General features: G+C 42.7%; 1 protein-coding gene across 1 annotated transcript in view; it reads left to right on the top strand.

Moving 5' to 3' along the window:
- Positions 1-18291, top strand: part of Fbn2 (fibrillin 2) — a 211793-nt gene that overhangs the window by 185157 nt on the left and 8345 nt on the right. The window contains 7 exon segments of the mRNA XM_028891611.2: positions 7013-7138; positions 8361-8567; positions 9690-9815; positions 11469-11591; positions 13524-13640; positions 14235-14363; positions 15902-16021. Coding sequence (XP_028747444.1) covers positions 7013-7138; positions 8361-8567; positions 9690-9815; positions 11469-11591; positions 13524-13640; positions 14235-14363; positions 15902-16021 — 948 coding nt within the window.

Here is an 18291-nt window from a genome sequence, read left to right as displayed (position 1 = left end):
TAGAAAATGCATAGCTGTTAAAATGAGTATGATAAATGTATGTACATAGATACTGAGATAACCATAAACACACAGAATGAAGCAATATAAAATAACAAACATGTCACTTTATGGGAAATTGAAAGTCATATGTTTTCTGCAAGCAAATGAATACATAGGATAAGTTTTAAAAAGAGAAATCGTGATTCAGGAATTAACCATCAAAAAAAGATATGTAGATTAAAGGTTAATAAGCTAGAGTGACTTTATCTCTATCTGATATTTGATTTTGACAAGAGTGAATTCCTATAGAAATGCAGCTCCCTACTAAATTCTGCATGAATTTCTAACATATATGCATTGTCTCTTTCTGTCATGGCAACAAGATGTTTGAGATTATGTCTAAAGAGAAAAAGAGTGTTTTGGTTCGTAGCTATAGATGTTCTAGACCCTGACCGATGGCCCCACACTTTGAACTTACATCCAAGAATTACGTCACAAGAGGAAAAGTGCTCATCAAGACCACAAAATCCAAGCCAAAGAAATGAGGCAGGGACTGGGGTCTTATAGTCCCTGTAGGGAACAAGTATTCCTTGACCCTGGCACCTCCACCTCCTCAAGGTTTCACTACAACCCACTAGTACCGCATGGTGGCTAACCTTCAGCATATCAGCCTTTAGGGAACATTGAGTATCCACACTACAGCGTGCAATATCTTGTGATTTAGCAAACTTTTTTTTTTTAATGACAGGGTTTTTGTTTGTTTGTTTTGTTTTTAAGTCCTACATTAAGTGTTTAATTATTCCGTGGCTGTTTCAAAATCACTATTATCCAAGATCCATCCATTCAGGGGATTAACCTAATCTTCTAAGGCAAAACATGTGTTCCTCAAATCTAGCACATGACCTAATTCTAACATGTGGGAAGGAGGCAATAACCGTCCTGATTACTGCACCTGAGACACTTTTTCTTTGTTTTAAGTCAGACTGTAAGCTATTAGTCTAATTCTATCTGGCTAGAAATATGTTTTGCTTTATTGACATGGAAATTTCCCATTCTTTATTACTGTCAGGCTCTCTCGTTATAATGCCAGTCCATTTATCTGTCTGTTTCCTGGGGGCCAGGGTCTAGACACCAGGATGAGCCTTCCCATAAAACTGTTGCAAATGAGCTGAATAACTCCAAAAAGGGTTTCATTCTTAGTCCCTCATTTTCTTTTTTGGGGGGTGTGGGAATAAAAGCATCTCCTCTAATCCTAATATTTTATAATCTTGTTGATGGGCAGCATTTTGGGAAAATTCTGTACTTTTTGTGGTTAAAATATACAATAAAAGATGTAAGCCCCAAGGCCTGGCACAGTGGCTCAAGCTTGTGACACTAGTGCTTGGGACCACGTGTTCAAAGCCAGCCTGGGCTACATCATAAGAATCAGGTTTTGAAGTTTATCAAACCCTCAAGCTTTTCATTATAACACGCTGGTAGTGGAACAGTAGACAAAAGCTTTTTGGACCACCAGAAAAACACTATGGAAAAGTCCATTTGATGCAGGCAGTATGATTTTTGCAATTAGAAATCCCATTCAAATAACATAATATTATAAAAATAAAAAGCATTTGCAAAATTCAGGGTGGAAAATAAAGTCATTTGAAAAATGAAAAATGTATGTGCATGACCTTGGAGTCCAAGAAAATTTCTCAAAAAAAAAGTCAATTTTAATAAAAATATAAAACATGGCAAGCTGAGGACATTGTATAGGACATAGAAGAAAACAGAAAGAAAACTATAAAATTAACCAGAGGTGGAAACTTGATCCTGCAATATATTATAATCAAGCAATCATTTCTTGAACAAATCACAAATTCCGAAACCTAATAAATAGAAAAAATATACCAAGATCGTTACATTTGGTTGAAAATGGATTCATAAGCATCTGAGACTGTAAATTTAGGAGAAGGCAGTTTATTTTAAAGATGATGGAATAAAGATATGTCCTTCTCAACCTTGAAGACTTTCGAAATGTCGTGGGAGAAGATGAGTACTGGACTCTCTCGACTTAAACAAAGACCCAGTCACCGCAGACTTCGAAGGGTGCTGTTAGACAGTGTCAGGTTCCAAACACAACACGGGTGTCTGGTGACACGTTCTCCTGCAGACTTTAGCCAACCATCTCAGTTTTCAAAAGCTTGATTAGCAGATCAGGGGCACAGTGAATGAGAGACGTGACAGCCTTTTCCCGGAGGCTCCGTTGTTCTATGGTCTCGGGGAAAGGTAGATGTGAGAGATAGACTGGCACCATGCTGTTTAATTGTCAACAGGCTGGTCTAGATGTGGAGCTTTCTAGAGACCAGTCCAAGGGCAGAGGGACAAAGCAGTCACTAGAGAGCCTAAGGTTTTGTGCGCAGTGTGACCCAGACGGCAACGGTCATCTGATGCAGCGCAGTGCCCCAGGGACACAAGGCATGACAGATTCGTTGAAGATGTTCGTAAGGAAATAGGTGCACAGAAACCACAGATGATGCCGGCTTTCCCACAGTGACCTGCTGGGCTACCTTTTTCAACAAGTAAATAAATAAAGTCAAACTGGAGAAAACCTATTCAAGGCCAAACAGTTTACACAAATATGCAGGTCATGTGTGCAGAGTAGAGGGGAGAGAGGGAGCAAGATAATAAATAAACTTAAGACAACGGGAGAGAGAAAATGATTTAGAAAAAAATCACTTCAATCATCTGTGAGAAAGACTGTTAAAGACCCAAACTTGGTTTAAAAGCTACTGTAATGCAGAAGAAAAGACAATGTAATGGTAATCTAGCAAAGCTCAGAAAAGAATTGCACCTGTTACAGGAGTTAAACATCACTTTGGAAGTAGCAGAGTAGAAACGAAGGGCTGGGAAGATGGCTCGGTTAGTCGAGATGGAGTGCGGACTGTGTAGCATAGGACCCGAGTCCAGCTCTCAGCACCCAGGTGGAGTCTGGCTCTGCAGTGGGCACTGGGAATCCCAGCACTAGAGAGGCAGAAGCAGGGTTCTCGGGATGTGCTGACTAGCCAGACCAGCCAAAATGGTGGAAGCTAGGTTTAGTGAGAGATCTGTCTCAAAAACTAAAGAGAGCACAAAACAGGGAGATTCCCAGGGTGACCTCCAGTCTACGCACATCGGCACGTGCTCGAAGACGTGTGTGTGTGTGTGTGTGTGTGTGTGTGTGTGTGTGTGTGTGTGTATTCACAAAATAGAAATGACAGAAAATACAATTAGAAATGTGGATATAGAATGGGTCAATAAAATGATCAAGTGGAAGACAGGTAGCCACAATATGTTTATAAATAAAATTCCTTTTAAAAAGGAAAACTAGCCGAGCGTGATGGTGCACACCTTTAATCCCAGCACTCAGGAGGCAGAGGTAGGTGGATATATTTCACATCCCGCTGGTATTATTACACATACAAACATTCATGAGGCAGAGGTTTAAATTGCTGACATACGTATTATTTAAGTGGAATTGGCATGGACACTGGGAAGGGGTCATAGGGAAGGGAAGGGGCAGCAACTGAGCTCTGGGAACTCCACTATTTAGGGCAGCTGAAAACCCACGGGAAAATGGAAACAGAGTGGCCAGCAGGAAAGGAGACCCTGTGGGGTGCCGTGCTGTCCTGAGAATATGGAGAGCTGGTCATTGGGTAGGTAGTCAGGGAGTCCGTTTTGCAAGGTGTTACGGAGCAGAAGAGTTAGATGCAAGCTGGGCGGTGGTGGCGCACGCCTTTAATCCCAGCACTCGGGAGGCAGAGCCAGGCGGATCTCTGTGAGTTCGAGGCCAACTGGTACAAGTGAGTTCAGGAAAGCGCAAAGTACACAGAGAAACCCTGTCTCGAAAAACCAAAAAAAAAAAAAAAAAAAGAGTCAGATGCCGACAGCAACGTGACAGTTGGATTTGGTGGCCTTTCAGGAAGTGTCAGTGGAGGGAGACAGAGCAGGGGCGCAAAGCGAAGAATCAGAGGTTCGGAAGTGGGACGGGCCATTACAGAAGCCTTCCTTCCGCTTTTGTCCCCCGTAGAGAATGTGACGGTGTGACATAACCGCAGTCGTCAGGTGCGACTGGGAAGTGTTGCGTTCCGCTTTGGGTTTTCGAGGTAGAAGTTACTGGGTGTGATTTCCTAAGAAGGGAGAACGGTGAGGTCTTTTGGAAGACAAAACGAAGTGCTGGCCTTGGAACACAGCGAAGGCCTCGTCTTGTGGAAAGGGACAAAAAGCTGAGAGTGAAGTCCAAGGCAGTCCCCAGTAGGACAGTCACATACCCTTCTCAGTACTGCGGCCGCATAGACGCTCTAGGGACTGTAGTGGGATGGTCCCCAGAAGTCCCAAGTTCCGTGGTGCCCAGACTCGTGATGTAGTGGGATGGTCCCCAGAAGTCCCAAGTTCCATGATGCCCAGACTCATGATGTAGTGGGATGGTCCCCAGAAGTCCCAAGTTCCGTGGTGCCCAGACTCATGATGTGGTGGGATGGTCCCCAGAAGTCCCAAGTTCCGTGGTGCCCAGCTCATGAATGAATTGAGCACTGTCTGGAGCGCCGCACCCCTCTGGGTGGTACTGCTGTGGGTTAGACACAGAATGGGAAGAGGGCATGAGCACAGGGAGAGTCATGGGCACGGAAATGGGAGTAGTTGGTGCAGAAACTGTCCAAGGAGAGACAGTGGATGCTGGGAATCAAACGCCCTGGGTGATGGAGGGCCATACTAAGACACACCCTATGAAAGCTGCAGAGTCTGGCAGCGATGGAGAATTCGGGTTTTTGCCCTTTTTTTCTTTGTTTTTTTAATTCTCATTACCAGTGACAGTAAAGTAACAGTAGAACTTGAGGCCCATCAAATATCAGAGCTTAGGTTAGGCAGTCCATCCAGCTAAAGCTTTACTGAAGAAATTAATTTCTGCTGTTAAATTATGAATCAATATAAATACATTAAGCTGGGTGGTGGCAGCACACGCCTTTGATTCCAGCACCAAGGGACCAAGGGAAGGAGAGTACAAAGGAGGAAGACTGGGGGCGGGGGCAGGGGAGACAGAGGCAGGCAGATCTGAGTTCAAGGCCAGTGTGGTCTACAGAGCAAGTTCTGGGACAGCCAGGGCTACACAGAGAAACCTTGTCTCAAAAAAAAAAAAAAAAAAAAAAAAAAGTGTGTGTGTGTGTGTGTGTGTGTGTATGGAGAGAGAGAGAGAGAGAAGTCATAGCATGAAAGAAAGGATCAGTTCTAGGATGGCAGACCTGAGCCCTCAGATTCTAGAAACAACAAACTAAGACATGCAAAATTCATAATTTAGCTCATCATTTTTTAGGTACTTTAAAATTTCCATGAGGTTTTTTTTCCCTAAAACTGATTATCTACATAAATTTGCATCATTGTAAGTTTCAAAAGACTAAAAACAAAATGAAAATACTCAAATAAATACTCAGCTCTTCCAGAAAAAAAAAAAAAAAAAAAAAAAAAAAACTAGATTCTCTTCAAGGTGAAATAATCTTGGACTAAAATTTTAAACTCAATGGAGTTTAAGAACAATCAAAATAAGGCATCGTCAAAAGTCTGTTTGGGAATTTATTTCATATTCACGTGCCCTCTCTGAACTAGTTAACAAACTATATAATCTAATCCAAGAGACAGCCATTACATGTATGTAGTAACACAGCCTCTCACAAGCATGCAAAGTTCTGGTTTAAAACTTTGGAACAGATCCCACCATTGGGGTAGGACCTGAGAAGGCCGAGGCAAGAAGATGGCAAGTTCAAATCCATCCTAGACTACAGAGTCAGGTTAAGCCAGTCTGGGCAATTTAGTAAGACTTCGTCTCAAAATATAAAGGGGCCTAGAGACAACAGCCCAGCAGTAGAAAGTTTACCTAGCACGCACAGGGTGCTAGAGCCAATATATAGTATCAAAAAGATGCAAAGTTCTACTTGACTCTGGCAGAAAATCAAGAGAGGAACATTTTAAAATCATTTAAAGGCCGCTGCTTAGAAGAGTGGCAAGAACATGGTAATTTCCAAACCTGGGTTGGAGATGCAAGGAAAGCATAAAAAGTAGATTGACTTGATAGATGTTAAGAGGATGGAGCAACAGCATAGTAAATATGAAATAATTTGAAACATATGAAATGGCAGGTAAGAGTACAATCGTAAGTGTAAATGGTTTCAATTGCTAGATGAAAGGCAAATGCATTTTTACAATCCTTTTTAAGTTCAGCTAAATGATTTTTTTTTGTAAGAAACCTACCTAAATCAAAGAGTGAGATGATGGTTTGAAAATAAAGAGATGGGAAAGTTATTCAAGGCAAATGTTAATAAAAAGAAAACACACAAAAAAAAAGATGTCAGAAAACTGAAGACTGAAAAAACTAAAATGTATAAAAGAAGCAATTTATCAAAAAGATGAAGCTGTCATGAGTGAGCCCCTTATGTTGAAAACAGCTTTGAGAAATCATCCAGTACAATTGACAAAATGCCGTACAAACGGAGTAAGGATATCAGGAACTTTTATAAATAAGTTTGGGTTTGTCTTTGTTACCGATCTGTTGCCAAGCCAAAGAGCACTGCTCCCTACATTCTCTGTCCCATCAACTGCCCTCAGAGACCACGGCTGGCCCTGTGGTTTCATGCAAAAAGCTTTCATCCCTGGTTACCACCATCTCAACAGACCATCCCTCTTCCGCGTGACTTCAGTCCCCCTCCCACAGAATTCTTCCCTGCTGGTCCGGTGTCTCGGGGAAGAGCCCTCCCTTCCCTTGTGACTCTGTGAGAACACCATCCCTCTTCCACAGGGGTAGGGTCAAGAAGGAAACCTTAACAAAAAAGGAACCCCCTCGATGGACGAGGTACAGAGGGTGCCATAGTCATATGCCGTAGTCATATGGGATGTGTTGTATCCCATCTTACTGGTATGTTGTCAAGGAATTTTAAGTAAGGTGTAACCACTGGAAGATAGGTTAAAAAAAATGTGTGGTTTTACAAGCCGCTTATTGCTCATATTATTATTATTTTTTTCTATGAAGATGAAAATGAATGCAGAACCAAGCCAGGTATCTGTGAAAATGGACGTTGTGTTAACATCATCGGGAGCTACAGATGTGAGTGCAATGAAGGATTCCAGTCAAGCTCCTCCGGCACCGAATGCCTCGGTAAGCGAGTATAGGAATATTTTCTTTGGTAAGCAAAACATGTTTATGATGTCATCAGAGGAGAGCTCCGCACATGTATTCTTGTCTGGTGAGCCTCCTAAGCACAGTACTCTCCATGCCTCTGCCCACGGGCATACGTCTATTAAAATGATATATTTATATGCCTGTCATACATGCACATGTAATGTAAATAACAACCTGAAATAGTCTTTCCAAAATTACGATTAATTAAGCTCCATGGAAAATGTGACTTTAGTAAGGCTTACACGAGGAAATGACTTAATTCCAAAAGAAAATATTTGCAGTGTGAGGTAGGCTCTGCCAATATTAATGCAAAGCAAACGCCACTTTCCAAAGTGCAAGGGAGATTAATTTTTATATTATGGTCCAGAAAAATGTTCTACAAAGTATTTTCTAGGGGGAAATATAAAACCCATGGGCACTCCATCACAAGAAACCAATGCTGCAGTGTGGGCATTCCTGGCGCTGTTGCAGTTAATAGGGTATGGTCGAATTTGAAGGAACCAGATAAAGAAGAGCGATCAACCAGTCAGTGGCTTGATAGGGCCAGACATCAGAGGTGCATCAACATGCTGCTTCCAATCCTAGGAAGATTTTTATACTCAACATAGTGTATTTTATGTCCTGTTGTCTCCAATCTAGACCTTCCCTGGTAATGAGTCTTTGAAGAAATAGCAAAGATGCCCTAAAAAGAATACGGTTTTCTGTTCATATTACGATTTTACTAGCACACTTGGCTTATTAAGCCATACTGAAGAAGAAACCCCTGAACTTACATTAATACACTGTCTATAATGTACTCAGTCCTTTCACTGTAGAAAATAATGGAATAAGTACCACGTTCATGACATAGTCTTGAATTTGTTTTTCAGTAATTCTTACCTGTCATTATTTTATCTAAAAGGAAATAAATGTATGTGGTGTTTCTTTCTTTGGGGGTCCTGACAGTCATGACTTTCACTGTATTGAAAAGAATGAATATTGTATAACTTTTGTCAGGTTTAATCATCTGTTGGTGGTCTAAGTATCATGAGGGTATAATATCAACAAGACCTTACAATCACTAAGTGTAGACTGCTCACGTAAGAAGAATACTTTCAGTGTTGAAGGTTGTGGCTGAGGAGGAGAGCCTGAGTGTCCACTGAGAACCAGGCTGACGGCTCCTCGACCTTGACTCTGGTCTCCCTGGTGTTTGTTGCAGACAACCGGCAGGGCCTGTGCTTTGCAGAGGTGTTGCAGACCATGTGCCAAATGGCGTCCAGCAGCCGCAACCTCGTCACGAAGTCAGAGTGCTGCTGTGACGGTGGCCGGGGTTGGGGCCACCAGTGTGAGCTCTGCCCACTTCCCGGAACTGCCCAGTACAAGAAGATATGTCCTCATGGGCCAGGATACGCCACTGATGGAAGAGGTGATATGCTGGGGGGCTTCGGGGATTGTGTTTTCATACATCCAAATTAGTTTAAAAGAAATGTGAAAAGGTAATCCTCACTATTCAACTTGCTAGAGTGGAAGTATCCAGAAAATAGAACGAATCCCTACCTACACTCAGGTGAGCAACATTTCTTTGAACAAGGCGAGGGTAGTTCAGAGGTTACTAACCCCCGTGGCCTTTGGGATCAGGTAGGTCTGTGCCATTTTCTGGAGGACAGTCTTTACTGTTACCATAGTCTTGTGCTGCTATCTCCTCATCTTCTAAGTGAGGATCATAAAGTCTTCCTGAGGGTTTGATGTAGGAACAGATCTCTTCAGTTTTGTGAAGCATGGCCTGGAGGGATAGCTGGCTGGGTCAAGTGCCTTGCAAGCCTGAAGGCATGAGTTAAATTCCCAGGACCTGCATTTTAAAAGGCCAGGAGTGGTAGGGAGATGAAAACAGGTGGGTCCCTAAGGTCCCCTGGCCGGCCAGCCTGGCCCACTTGCGGGGATTCCCCTGGCTTCCAAACACACACACACACACACACACACACACACACACACACACACACACACCTTTATAACGCATTATTACACAATGTTCTTGTGATTCATGTACAGAGCACATATAAGTGCAGCAGTGTTTTAGATGGAATTATGATAGGATTACTTTTTCACATTTCTGTTAGCCTGACTGCTAACAGAAAGAAGCCTTCCTTTAGAATCTAAGGCCGGTAGATTTATAGAGTCAATTACCACATATTTCAGAAGAGTCATGCTTCAAAGAGGTAGCTTCCTTATATATATATATATATATATATATATATATATATATTTATATAAAGGTAGTAACTCTCACTTAGCACGCAAAATGTACAGTCCAGCGTGTGCCTTGCGGCACAGCCCTCCCCTGTTTGTCTCCCCCCCCCTCCTCAGTTGGTTTTGTTCCCCTCCCCCTCCCACGTTGCCGTTCCCTGAACAGTGAGAAAGGGCTCTGGAGGTTCTGTGGGTGTCCACTGCCATCTCACGCCAGTCCCTTCGTCCCTCCTCACTTCCGGCCATCTCCACTGTGCAGACGTTGACTTCTGTTCTTTCTCCTCTCTCTTCCCTTCCTGCACAGACATCGACGAGTGTAAGGTGATGCCGAGCCTCTGCACGAACGGCCAGTGCGTCAACACCATGGGCACCTTCCGCTGCTTCTGCAAGGTTGGCTATACCACCGACATCAGCGGGACGGCCTGCGTAGGTAAGATGAGGCTGCGCGCGCACCATCTGGTGATCCCCTGCTTCCTCCAGAAGCGCTTGTCTGTGAGGCTCTCCCTGGAGGATGCCACACTTGCCGGTGATGCTGTTCTGAACGATGGAGTTCTTGCCTTTCCCTTAACTGTGTGGGATTCAGGGTCCAGTTCATCTCGAATTCTGTGCAGTCAGGGAAACATAAAAATCGACACATGCGCTTTCAACATTTTCTATTTTAATTTAAAATTTACAAGTGTGCATTTCGTCGGTGGAAAAAAATAGACTTTTCTTGTGAATCTGGTGTGTGCATGTGTGTGTGTGTGTGTGTGTGTGTGTGTGTGTGTGTGTGTGTGAAACAGAATGCATTTCTATAATTTTTCATGAAAAGAAGCAAGTCGGGGCATCATGTAAACTCTCTCCTTGTGGAGCAGTCTCGCTACAGCGTCTTTTGGCTGTTTTGCAACATATTTTTCTTCTTTAATTTTTTTTTTTTATCATCTGATCCATGTTGGTGGCAAACAGAAGGCTGGAGAGTAGCTTTTTTTTTTCCTTGTCTCTCAAACATTTCTTAGTTTCTTGGTATTTCCTCAGCTTCGGCTGTATCCTCTTAAATTGCCTGTTTTAGTAACAAGTACCTGGCGTAAAAACATTAAGAAAAACCAACCGACTGACCCTTCATAAGCATGTGACTCACACAGTAGAACGAGCAGACAGGGGAGTAGCCAGGAGTAGGTTGTTAACCAAGAGCTTTCTGCATGCAGTAGGCATCCATCCAGTGAGCTCTGTGGAGGAAACGGAGATGGCCTGCTGGCGGTCATAGACCTGGCAGTAAAGAGGTGGCTCATCCCTGTGAGGACCTTCAGTACGGCTTAACAGGGAGAGTCTGTAAATGGAGAGCGTAGAAAGGCCACACGGAACATCACCCTGGGCCCAAAAATAAAATGAAATAAAGAGGGAAAAGTGTTGGGAGCCTCCTAGGTGTATGGAGTGCTCAGAGAGCATCCATGAGAGGCAGCAACGGGAGCCTGTGGCTCAGACTAAACCCACACCGGAGAGACAATGAAGAAGAACTAGGAGTGTTCACACGGCTGGAGGTGGGAGATTCCACTGATGAAGCCTCCAAGGTCTAATCCAGCCTAATTGATCTGAAGAGTAATTTTTTTGAGCCCAGACAGTTGTCTAGACATTACAAGATGTAGCCACAATCTGTACATTGATCTTCAAAGTAAATGGAAAATGGTAACAGGTCTAAGAGCGATTAACAAGGTAACTCAGCCAGTGGGCTCTCTACAGTCCGGAATTCCTTTGCCTGGCTCTGTTTCGAGTGTGGACTTGAACTCACAGAGATCCAGATGGGTCTCTGCCTCCCAGGTGATAGGATTAAGGGTGTGTGCCACCACTGTCTGGACTCTCTATGTCTAATCTAGTGGCTGGCTCTGTCCTCTGATCCTCAGGTAAGCTTTATTGGGGTACACAATATATCACCACATAAGCCAGTCTGCTACTTTAGAGAAAACTGCTCTAAGCATCGTTTCTCTCGGGCTGGATTCCACTGAAAGTTGCAGAGGAGCCAGAAGGTGGAAATAAGAATGTGGAGAGGGGAGAGGGGCTGGCCGTTTCTTGTAACCAGGGCTCTCATGCTCGTGTTACTTCCGCTCAGACCTCGATGAATGCTCACAGTCTCCAAAACCGTGCAACTTCATCTGCAAGAACACCGAGGGCAGTTACCAGTGCTCCTGTCCCCGGGGGTACGTCCTGCAGGAGGACGGAAAGACGTGCAAAGGTGAGGGGAATCTCAGTGGCCGCCGCCCTGGTCTCTTTCTTCAGTTACGTTTGCACATTAGCGATCAGAGTTGTAAGCCAGGCTTCCCCTGTGTTAAAACACTGCTTCACAGAAGCTGCACCAGGGCTCCCATTATAGAAGGAAGAGGGACTTCAAAATCTAAGTCACGCTGTTTCACTCCTTAGAAATTAAACACATATGCGCGCGCGTGCACACACACACAAAATGTCTACACATGTTCACACACACACAATGTCTGTACATGTACACACACACAATGTCTGCACATGTTCACATACACACATACATGCACACACAATGTCTATACATGTACACACACAAAATGTCTGCACATGTTCACACATACACACAGTGTCTATACATGTTCACACACACACACACACACACACACACACACACACACACACACACACATATAATGGAGGGTTTTTTTTTTTCCAAGCCGGGAAACTCAAAATTACACCAAAGGAAAATGAATGGAACTAGATGTCATCACATTAAGCAAAATAAGCCCACCTCAGGAATGCAAATATCATGTTTTCCGACATACACAGATTCTAGACTTTTTTTTCAAGAAGTGTAAAAATGCCATAATCAAACCTACTACATTGTCTGCTGTCTTAAAATATTAATTTTAAAAACTTTTAAACTAAAAATTTAAAAGGAAATGTTTATGACTGACTTGAAAGTTGAAGAACACTTTTGGGGAGATGGTCAGAGGCAAGAAGGAGAAACAAGAAGAGATAATGGGGGTAAATTTGAGAAAATTACAATGATGTTTGTATATGAAAATATCATAATCCATTCATTCATATGGTAACTTTTTAATTAAAAAAATGTTGAGGCAAGAATTGCAACAAACCATGAGAAATTAGAGTTTTTGTTGCTGTCTACCTCAGACTTCATCTCTCAGCAGTCTTACATACATCTGCATTTACTGTAGAAAGGTGGGAAGTCAGTGTGTGCATTACTTTTTGTGTATTAAAAGTAATTACCAGGCTAAATTTGATCATTAAAATGGCTTCCATGCCATACCATGTTTGATTTTATACGAACCATCCTAAGCACGACACTAATGGATTGAGCAGATGGTTTACCTGTATTCTCTGTGAAGCAAGGTTTCATTTCCAACCTATATTAAGAAATGAGTGCATAAAAAGTAGCAAGTTCTGGAATTTTCTTAACCCCGTTTAGAGAAATGGTTCATATGACCTGACTTTTGCATGGTGTTTATAAAATGTGTGGAACGCATACCTTCCACTGTGCAGTGAACTTAGTTTGAATGTATTTTTTCCAAATTAAGCTTCACTCAAACCAAGATCAAATTTTGAGTTTTCTATTAGAATAGTCCAGAGGTCAATTCTAAATTTATGGTTGTTTGGTTTTGTTGGTTTTGCATTGGTTTGGGGTTTGTTACTGTCTTTTTGACGGTCATGCACCACATGCCCAGCAGAGGCGAAGTTTTTGCTTCTCTCATGTTAGTGACGGTGTTTCCATTTAGATCTGGTAAACCTTCCTCCATTTCCAAACTCTGTTTTATTTTTATTTAATATTCCCTGTAATAAGTCGCCATCCGTGTTCTAAATCACATTAAGTACAAGCAGGACTACTTTTCCAGGTTAGCTTTGAAAAGGGTGAACTTGCTATGTTTTGGCCATCCAGTTCTTACTTTAAGAAGACTTTGCCCTAAAACTTTTAGCCACCCTGTCCTGATTGGTAGCCTTCCATACTTAGACTATTTAATATGCACACTCAAGCCCTTCCTCATAAGCATATGTGTGCCTTTATAAACTAGAGCCAAAATGTAAACCAAATGCTCCCATAGAAAATGCACGGCTCCTGTGGATGCGTGAGAACACATGCGTAAGCGGATAGCCCTCCTGATTCCCCTGGATTTCTCTGTCATTTCAGACCTCGATGAATGTCAAACCAAACAGCACAACTGCCAGTTCCTCTGTGTCAACACCCTGGGGGGGTTCACCTGTAAATGCCCTCCTGGGTTCACCCAGCATCACACTGCTTGCATTGGTAAGGCACATCAGAGTTGGGGTAGTTTGCAGATGTCGGGTAGGTGCATAACTATGGCTCAGCCTGGCCTAAAGAAGTCGTAGGTAACGGGGACGTTTCCGTACAAGAACAGCATCCACGGGAAGGAGGCCTGGACATGCGTTTGTGCCGTGGGGACATTGTGTGGTGCTTCAGCATGACCCCCTCAGTGTCAGCACAGCTGTGATCACACATTGTACCATAGGCAATGCCTCCGTTTCATATTCCATACTGCTGTGACATATGCTCAGATAAAATAGGATTAAAGGCTAATAGCCACACTGGAATATTCAAGTTTTACTTTAGAAGGCACATGTTAAAAGATTCTTAGTCTGTATTATCTAAAGTGGTGCCTCTAGTGACTCTAAAATACATCCTGTTTTCAAGTCACTGCAAAAACACACTTTTTATGCTACTCTTGCTAATAAATTCAGATTTAGCTTTGTCTAAAATGCTTTCTCCCTATCCTGAAAGCTCGAGCTTGTATCTATCCGCGTATTTCACGCAGTGAGATTGAGTTCACATACTACACACCAGGAAGCTTGACTCTCTCCCTCCATCTTGTTGCTTCCCTAGACAACAACGAATGTGGGTCTCAGCCCTCACTCTGTGGCACGAAGGGGATCTGTCAGAACACTCCTGGGAGCTTCAGCTGCGAATGCCAAAGAGGGTTCTCTCTGGACGCCTCTGGGCTGAACTGTGAAGGTGAGTTCATGTGCGCAAGAACCCTTGATGTTAGGGCTGTAGAAATGGCCTAATACATAAAGCATTTCCATGTCAGGCTGAGGACCGGAGTTCAGATCCCCAGAACCCAAGGAAAGGCCAAATAGGCATGGTACCTCTGCTATAATCCCAGTGCTCTGGAGGCCAGAGTAGGTTCTGTGGAGCAAGGTGGATAGCTAGACTACAAGAATCAGCACTCTCTGAGTTCAGCAAAAGGCCCTGTCTCAATATCCGAGGTGGAGCACACTAGAGGAACATGCACACACACCTCTCGGCACATACACACGTACCTGCACACATAAGAACGTACATATGCACATGCATGCACACCATATACAAATACACGCACAACAATAATAACCGGAGCAGGAGGCTGATGGCTGTTGCCCTTTTCATATACTGAGTGCATCCCATGAAATAAGTGTTTTTCTCTTACAAAATCCAAGGGAACAGCTGATTGGGAGGTAAGTGAGAATCTGCCTGCAGTCTGAAGACTATCACATGACTCTTCAGTGTTTCCTTGGCAAGGGCTCAGGTTCAGGAAGATGAATATGTTAGTGTTGAATGCCTCATCCCCTTTACATCTTTATATTGGGTTGCAATTTATATTATTGAGTCAGTCATCCTTTTTAAAGCTATTCCTAGAAATAGGTGACTTTCAACTCTAGAAACATTCAGAATTTTAAACATGCTCTTTGTAAGAATTATAGGACTTTTGTGTGTGTTTTTCAGCCCATTTTTTTTTGCTTTAAAAATTTTTAATTTTTTTTTGTGTTTGAAATCAATAGCCATTGAAAACATTCTGAACCTACCAGCTGCTTGCCATGTGTGAATTCAGCTCATGCCCATCCACATAAGATACCATTTATTAATTATCCATGTAAATTTGTTACACACACATCAGACATGCCAATTTCATTTCACTCTTTTGGGGTAGATTTCAAAGCCTTAGTTGTCATTCCAAAAGTGTATGCATATATTAACAAAGAAATTATTCCATATGTATCATACCACATCTTGCCTAAAAATAACAACATATTCAAATACTTAAAAAGGATTTGCATCTAATTAGTCTTGACCAACAAAAAAAAAAAAAAAAAACTTTGCATGCGAAACCATTATACTTTATAGATATCTCCATGGTTTTCCTATCTTCCCCACAATGAGGATTACATGTGAGTCAGTTTTGAATTAGCCAGAAACTGTAATGCGCACACACGCACACACACACACACACACACACACACACACACAAATTTACCAACTAAATCATACCATATGGAGCTAATCAATTCAAAATGCACCATATTTGTGGTTACTATGGTTGATTTGCTGAAATTAAACTATTATTCAGAGCACTGGTGTGCCATGGTCTGGTGGACGACATTAAGAATAAGGTGGTTTCTTATCTCAGCCGTCCTCGACACGCCATGCCTTGTTTATTTGTTCCCTTAAAGGTTGTGTCAGGAATGCATTTCACAAGGGAAAGTAAAGCCGGGACTTGGGTTGTTGTCTTGCAGATGTTGATGAATGCGATGGAAACCACAGGTGCCAACATGGCTGCCAGAACATCCTGGGAGGTTATAGGTGCGGCTGCCCCCAGGGATATGTGCAGCATTACCAGTGGAATCAGTGTGTCGGTGAGCATTCCTTGGTGGCCCGGCGCGTGCTTTTCTCACTTCAGTGTCTGAGTCAACGGAATAAATAACGGAAGTGGTAGTGGTAGTGCAGTGTGCTAGAACCTAAAAAAAAAAAAAACGGCGTTTGGGGCTGGCGTGGGGGAGGGCTAGAGTTAGCTCAGGAGCAGAGCACATGGAGGGTCCAGGGTTCCTTCCGTCCCACCCCAACTCTGGACAGGGGAAATCTGCATAAAAACATGGATGCACACTGGGGTTTTAGTCTACTAGATTCTGCACTTATGCGTGTGACAAAATCCATAATGAACATGTTTTTTCAGTTTTTAAAGAAAGGCCCATGGACTAGAGGTGTAGACATTTTCACTTTGTGGTGTACTGTGAGGTTTCTGAGGACGGCATCAAAAGCAGCATGTTCGTTAGCCATGCTTTGCTGCTTTTCATCAGTAATCTGACAGATTTGGGTTGTGGAGGTACTCTTCCATTACCCTCTTATACATCGAAAGGACCTTTGCCCTCCTTTTTGAGACGGGGCTTCCTATAGCCCAGGCTTGTCTGTAGCCTCAGGCTGGCCTTGAACTCATCTAGATCCTGTAACCTCTGCTTCCCAGGACTTGGGATAGCAGGCATGCATGCACCACCGTGCCTGGTTAGGAATCCTAAGAACTGAGGCCAGGCCATCTGGGCTCTCCTGTCACACAGCTTTAATAAGCATTGTGATGGTGTTTTACCATGGAAGAGGCAGCTAGTCACAGCAAATGCGCCTGACAACTCCAGACAAGAATGTTTATAAAAGAAAACACGCGGGCATTCCGTTCTATTCTTTGCATTGATAATAATCACGGACATTCTCCTCATGAGAAACCACTGATCAAAGAGACCGTTACTGGTCTTGAGTAGGCTCACTTAGCATATGCCCAATTTCTTGGCTGTGTCTGAACACACTCCACAGCTGCACATCTTGAGAGGAGAAGCTCGCCTTGCCAAACAGAAGGGCAGCGGAGCCCTGCCCCGCCCCCACCCCTAGAGACGAGCAGGATGCTTCCTTGTCTCTGAAGTGAATTAAGCTACTACACATGTTGTTCAAAAGTAGTGTAGTGATGAACTGACTTGATTTGATCTTTTATGTTCTTCTCAAAAGAATTTTCTAATGACAGCTCAGTGAGCTGAGAAGAAAACCCAAGTGTTTCAGAAGGGACATGAGGTCTATGAAGTTCTTATCTGGACTGTGGCCCCCCTGCCAGGCCAGAAATGCCACACCAGAAATGCCCATCACGGGGAAGAAAGTCTCTATACCCTGTGGTCTAGAGCAAGGGATAATGATGGGAAATGTCACAAATGAAGCCCATTGTTTTACATACTACCTTAAAAAATTAGTAAAAAACTTTAAAAACGTGCAGCTAGGAAATAAAGGTAAGGCTAAATCTTTAAATGATTACCAAAGCCATGAATTAAGTTGTCAGTCAAAACTATTTCATAAATTTGATCCACTTCCTTTTTCTATTATATATATACATATATATTCATATATATAAATTCTACTATATATATATATATTAGAATTCCCTAGGGCCTGATATATTCATTCATATACTGAGGCCAAGTCCTGGCAAGCTCTATAGAATACAGACAATAGTGATTTTTTTTTTTTTTTTACCATTAGCAATGATGTAGAACTTTATTATATTATGGTGTTTCTAAACTCGGCCATCATTTTAGTAAGGACTGCATGCTTCTCATGAGCTCTGCAAAACTTAAGGCAAAAAGAATCATTCTCTAGTAGTTAACTCACACCGAATTCTTGGTTTTAAAGAGAATTTAAGTAGAAACGAGAACATGTATAAGTCATCAATTCAAGTTTTTACACTTCTTAAAGTTTTGACCTGTGAACATCCAATGCAAAAACTGTCTTTTGGTCACTTTGGAGTTTCTGTTTGAAACTGAATGAAGTTTGAAATGGTAAGTTACCATTCCTGTTTCCTTTTCATGAGTTCCTTGAGTATAGTGCTTTAGCCTAGGCTGCCAGATCCAGACCCAGGCCTGGGTGCCTTCTGATGAGAGAAACACCTTGAGGAGGGCAGCAATGCTTTTCAAGGATGGGGTGTGAGGACAGGTGCTGTGGATATCGCTCTATATGCTATGAATGTATTGCTCTCATTAGTTGATAAATAAAATGCTAATTGGTCAGTAGACAGGCAGGACATATAGGCGGTAGGTAAAAGTAGAGAGGAGAAATGTGGGAAGAGTCAGGAGTCACCAGCCAGACACAGAGGAAG

The sequence above is a fragment of the Peromyscus leucopus genome, chromosome 19 (assembly GCF_004664715.2).
Source record: "Peromyscus leucopus breed LL Stock chromosome 19, UCI_PerLeu_2.1, whole genome shotgun sequence".
Taxonomy (NCBI): domain Eukaryota; kingdom Metazoa; phylum Chordata; class Mammalia; order Rodentia; family Cricetidae; genus Peromyscus; species Peromyscus leucopus.
The sequence above is the reverse complement of the archived record's forward strand: the minus strand, read 5'-3'. Positions and strand labels throughout refer to the sequence as shown.